Below are 6000 nucleotides of genomic sequence, written 5' to 3'. Positions count from 1 at the left end.
TCCATAACTCTATTTCCATCACTCAAAAATCAGAGATTTTTGAGTGATAAATTATGAAAACTAAAAACACATTTTTGAGTATGTTTTCAATTTTCATAACTCATAATTCAATGCCATTTTTGTAATTAAATACACATGAGAACCCACTAGTCATAACTCAGCCGCACCTTTTGACTAATCTACCTTTTTCTTTTTTCTTTTTTTCTCCTGGGTTCGATCTCAGGTGTCTTCCTTTTTTTTCTTTTTCCTTTCTTCTCCTGGGTTCGATCTCAGGTGTCTTCCTTTTTTTTTCTTTTGTCTTCTTTCCTTTATTCTCCTAGGTTCGGTCTCGAGTGTTCTTCATTTTTCTTTTTTTCTTTTTTTCCCTTCTTTTCCTGGGTTCGGTCTCAAGTGTTCTTCTTTTTCTTTTTCTTTTTCTTTCTTTTTTTTTCTTTTTTTTTTTTTTTTTTTTTCAGGTTCTCTTTTTTTTTTTTTTGGGGGTTTTTTTTTTTTTTTTTTTTCCTTCTTTTTCTTTCACTGGGTTTGGTGATCTGGGTTTCTTTTTTTCTTTTTTTTTTCCTTTCTAGTTCGGGTTTTTGGGTATTAAAAAAAAATGCACCAAGTGACAGGTATGGAGCCCACAAATAATGTGAAAAATATTAAGTGATGGCAAGTGAGTGATAGTGCCAAACAGGTGTGATATTTTAAAGTAATGAATGATAAGTGATAGAAATTAAGTAACGAAAATTGAATGATGAAAAAAAGTCATCCAAACAACCCCTAAAAATTGAACCCAAAATTCAGTTTTTTTTTTTTTTTTTTTTTTTAAAGGCCAAACAAGCTTCATAAGAAATAATTTTGGGCTTTGAACCCAAATTCAGTTGTTGGCACAACATTATGAACTTGAGAGATTAATTTGATATTTACAATTTAGAGCATTGATGTAAAAAATAAAAACTTATTTTTCATTCCCAAAATTATTCTATCTATTTTACTCGCTTTGACTTATTTAACAATACAATCAATATTTCATATTTTTATTTTTACATATAACCTAATAAAATAATATAAACTATACCATTAAAAAATTTGTTTCTCTCTCCTCTTCCATCTCTCTTTCTTATCAAAAAAAAATTTATTTTTTTTTTTTATGTTTACAATATATTTAAGAACTCACTATTCGCTATTGCTTAAAAAAAATAGGTATAGATAATCTTAATTTTTGGGGTGTTGATTGGAAAAATAGCAACCGGTGATTTTTACAACCCGATGCTAATGTTCTGAGTAAAGATAGCTCTCACATCTGAACCAATATTTCAACGTTAGTCTATGGGCACAACAGAATCATCAAAACAAAATCGTGTAAAACTAATAAAAATTAAAAGTCACCCTTTATTTACATCTGGATCACTAGCCAAAAAAAAAAAAAAAACTAAAAGACTAGTATTATAAACGAGTACATATCATAGATCTCTCTACAACAAGGGAGATTTATAGAAAGAAGAAAAAAAAAGTGATATATATATATATATATATGTTACTGAACCACCAAATGTCTGGCACAAACGGTGCAAGAAAACTTGCGCTTGGTTCTGAAATAGAGAGGTAGAAAACAGAACCTCCACTGGGTCTCAACATCCATGGCTTGTATCATTCCTCCACAGTATGGACACACCCCTGGTGCTGGTTGCCTAGCCAAAACCCTCTCATCTTGATCGCACACAAACACCAAACACATCTTTCTTTCTGTCTTTTGATTTCTTCTGGCCGAGAAAAAAAAAAAAATTAAGTTTAGCGTAAAGACTAGGTTGATTGCTGTTTGGAGATTCGAATTTTTTTATGTTGTTGTTGTCACGCGAGAGTATATGCTGGTGGTGTAGACTTGTAGATATATTTAAAGTTTGGGATTTTTGGGAGTCTAGAACAATTTAGCTGGCTCTGGGACTCAGATTGCCTATCTGGGTTCCGGGAAAGTGGAATTGATTTTGTGTATGAAGCGCGTTTCTGCAACTTTCTGTGAAGTTCTAACCTGCCCCAAATTCACACTTCTTATCTTTTGAAGAATCTAGTCATACTGGGGGCCTGGGCCGCCTGGCGCGGTATGTCACACGCGTTTCACACTAGGTTTTTTTAGGGTCTAATATATGCTGTAATAAACAATTTTATAAAAGTATTAACATTTAACACGAAATATAAAAAAGTGGTCAAAAAACAATTATTTTTTCTATAATCATAAATAAATTTTAAACTAATACCCTATGGAGATTATAGATTCCAACTAGTTCAACTGGTAAAGTCTCTAATGGTTGAATAAGAGATTTGGGATTCAATCTCTGCCTACACCAAAAACTAATTGGTGTCTTGGTCTGATGATAAAGAGTTATCATCATGAATTTCTCAAAAAAAAAAAAAAAAAAGTTATCATCAGGAGCAGACGTCATAGATTGAAACTCTCTCTAAAAAAAAAAAACTAATACCCTATTTATTAACTTTTCACTTTTTTTAATGAATTTGGTTAACAAGTGTCCTTCAAGTATTTGCATTGATCATTTTAAAAAATATTTGATATAAAATTTATGGAAAATATAAAAAGTTGTCAATTTTTTTTTCCTTTTTCCTTAAAAAGTTTCTAAAAATAATTTTTAAATCAATATCCTTAAAGCATTAGGTTCCGTTTGATACGCAAGTTTAAACACATGTTTTTAGTTTTTAAACAATATTACACATTTTTTACACATTTTTTCACCAACACATATTTCAAAAAAAATTGAAAACTGTTATTTAAACACACATACCAAACAGGCCTTGGTTTCTTTTTTCAATTGATAAGTGTCGGGGACGTTTTGTGACAAGGGCCAAAAATGGGAAAACGGCCCAAATCTCCCCTTGGGTTCTTTAAAGGTGTTTATTATGGAGAATCAAGCCCAAAATTCCAAATGTATAATGAACAAAAGGCTAATGGTGCTTTGACAAGAGAGAATCAAAATGCTAATAACAAAAGTGCAGAAAAAGCATAAAAACATAACAAGTCTGAAACTTCAACCCGCAGTCACCCGGAGGAGGAAATTGAGAGAGGTCATGAGGAAGAGAAGGAAGGCTCCCCTATACCCATATTTCCACCCTTAAGGTTCGGAATTGTGAGATTGTTGATCAGATAAATGAGTTTTTGCTCTGAAGTTTCAGCTCCCTAGGTAGAACGTGGTTGGTTGTTTTTATAGTTGAAAAAAGACTATTGTATTAAGCTTGGGTTGTTGCTCTCAGAGTAAAACCTCCTCCCCTATTTTGAATCTGATTGTGGAATTTATATTGAGTTTGGGGTGCTCTAAGTGACTGGTTTTTGGTCAATAGAAAAGGCTTTGGACCCTAAGGTGTTAAGCAAGTAGTAATTTTCAGGTTTTCTTTTGTTTGGATAAATGGAAGGATTACTTTTATCATCATTAAGGGAAATGCTTGGCTAAACCCTCATTGACTCCTCATTTTCAGTTGTTTCAGACCATTGGGAGGCTCAACTAGATGAGAGCTAGCAGTTGAAGTTGGCCAATGAGAGCCAACCATTTTTAAAGGAAAAAAAAGGGTTTGGACAGAAACTTTGGGCAGTAGTCACCCAGAGCATAAAAGTTGTTTTGGGGTAGAAATTTTGGACACAAGACCTCCTCCATGAGCCTAAGGTGCTACCAGTGTCCCTTGCCCTTTTGGTAGCACGCATGGGCTGGGCTCATGCAAAAGGTCTAAAAGGAACCAACCCATACCCTCCAAACCACACTTTTTCAATTTCCCCATAAGTTGCATGGGCATGGGTCATGCTTAAAAGAATAAAATATAATATAATACATGAATTGAGCTCACAAGGAAGTCGGGCTTGTTTGAATCGGGTTTGTACGAAATGTGTCGCAAAAATAGGTATCAACATTAGCCCCCCGAGCACACGTGGCGCTTGCGGCATGCGGTGTGAGTAGTTGATGTTTCCCATTGCTTTGTAGATGTTGTCAGTTTGAGAATTAGTCCATCCAAACGCTTCATTTTTTGTTGAGAAGGTACACGTAGATTAAGCTCGTTTGTAGAAATGTCGTGCGTCATAGTGCCCAGAAGTCCAAGAAAGTCAAGTTGTAACCAAGTGATAGGTCCAACACGAAATGGTCCTTGCCTTCCATGTCTCACATGTATATAAATTTCATCATGTATCAACATTATTGTACCGCTTGCTTACTTGAGCTCGTACCTGGTAGTGAGAAATTTGGTGTAGAGTGCCTGTAGGCTAATTATAAAACAAAGCTGAGTACTTGGCCTGATATGTGTATCGTGCCCATTAATATTTTTCAAAGGGAGCAAAATTGGCCTACTGAAAAATAAAGCCTTCCCTTAATTCAAAAAGGTTGGCCCAGGTTGTTTAACTTGCTCCATTAAGCCACCAAATGCCAACATAACCATCTTAATTAGTCAATGCTTACTAAACTCCAAGTCTCCAACGCCACATCAAGCTTTTCATCACTTTTGTTTTTATTTCCTTAGCACCGTTGCTTTGCAATATAGATTAGGCTTTGACTATTCCTTTCTTGCTTTTGTATTTCTTTTCTTTTTTCTTTTTTCTAAAGCCTTCCATTAGGGGTCCATAAGTACATTCCACGCCACTTACTTCTTTGCTTCTTTATTAGGTACCCGTTTGGATTCAAATGATTGAGGCATTTGCATTTTTGTTCTGTGTTTTTCTCTCTTTTTTTTTTCTTTTTCTTTTTATATTTTTTTGTTTAGCCCGCAATGGTTGATAAGTCAAATGTGAACAGTGCACCTGTGCACTGTTCACGGATCCCACAAATTACACTTTTCAGCACATTTTTCATTAAAAATAGGTCCCACAGCACTATTTACACATTTAAAAATTATTTCGCTACAGTGTTTTCAGTTTCAGCAAAAATATGCTCAATCCAAACGGACCCTAGATTGCTTCAGTTGCTTCTCTCTTTTATTCCTCAGTCACTTTCCTTTTCGCTTCTTTCAACACGCCTCCTTCAAAATACTATGTCGAAGACCCAAAAGAGCAATGTGGCCCGTGGATAAGGTTTTGATGTCGACAAAAGAGGGGATCCTTGTTAGCGACAAGAAATCGGAAATAACTTGAAGAGCTTGGCACCAACTGATGTGCATGAAATATATACAATAAAGTACTCACATATCTACATATTTAGCCTTACTTTTATGTTATTTTGTGACTGATTATATAATATCTTTGTGTTGTAGGTAACAAGGGTTTTACAAGCAAAGTAGGGCTAGGCCAATTGAATCAAGCCAACTTACATCCAGCCAGGCATGAATTCAAGAAAAGACCAACCCAATTAAATTTAAGCCCAATTGGAGTAAGGAATCAAAAGAAATTTGCACCAAATCCAAGTCCAATTCGGATTAGGATTCCAGACTGCACATCAGTTAGTATTTTTGGCATAACTTTCGGCTCAGATGTCCAATCAATATGATTCAAGTTGGGCTGGAACGTTAACTTAAAGAGCTACAACTTTTTAGTTTACCAAAAGTCCAAATTCTGATGCTAAATGGGCCAAAACTGTCGGTTAAGTGAAGCCTAAAAATCTGAGATTTTCTCCAAACGGGAATTCAACTTGTAATAGGATTCCTTGACCTATTTAAAGGCTCTTTAGGGCAAAATTCAAGGAGGCGGAGGCTAGTGCTAGGGCTGAGGGCTGAATGTATAGAGACTGCGGCTATTTCTTTGGTTTTCTTCTATGACAGTTAGTTTTATTTTATTTGTCTAATTTAATGTTTAGTATTTTATTTTTGTGTTTTTTTTCAATTACTATGAGTAGCTAAATTTATAATTAGGGTTGAGGATGAAACCTTGTTAACGATTATCAATAATATTTATGTGATTTGATTTTTTCCACAATAGTTGTTCTTTAATGATTTAAATTGTTCTTGCTTCATATCAATTGACTAAGATGGAATTCTAAATATGAGTTCAATCATGTTTTTCTCATGATTTAGGATTTGTCTTAATTAATTGAATGCTTAGTT

General features: G+C 34.3%; 1 protein-coding gene across 1 annotated transcript; it reads right to left on the bottom strand.

Annotated features, from left to right (window-relative positions):
* Positions 1–1342: 1342 nt before the first annotated feature.
* Positions 1343–2065, bottom strand: LOC115972220. The gene has a single exon (XM_031092431.1). The coding sequence runs from the start codon at positions 1715–1717 to the stop codon at positions 1517–1519; it is 201 nt and encodes a 66-aa protein (XP_030948291.1). The 5' UTR covers positions 1718–2065; the 3' UTR covers positions 1343–1516.
* Between the last annotated feature and the right edge of the window lie 3935 nt (positions 2066–6000).

This window comes from Quercus lobata, chromosome 12 (assembly GCF_001633185.2).
Source record: "Quercus lobata isolate SW786 chromosome 12, ValleyOak3.0 Primary Assembly, whole genome shotgun sequence".
Taxonomy (NCBI): domain Eukaryota; kingdom Viridiplantae; phylum Streptophyta; class Magnoliopsida; order Fagales; family Fagaceae; genus Quercus; species Quercus lobata.
The sequence above is the reverse complement of the archived record's forward strand: the minus strand, read 5'-3'. Positions and strand labels throughout refer to the sequence as shown.

Bases quoted from the DNA above. Each gene is read 5' to 3' on its own strand.
- LOC115972220 (XM_031092431.1), bottom strand. From the start codon at position 1,717: ATGTGTTTGGTGTTTGTGTGCGATCAAGATGAGAGGGTTTTGGCTAGG.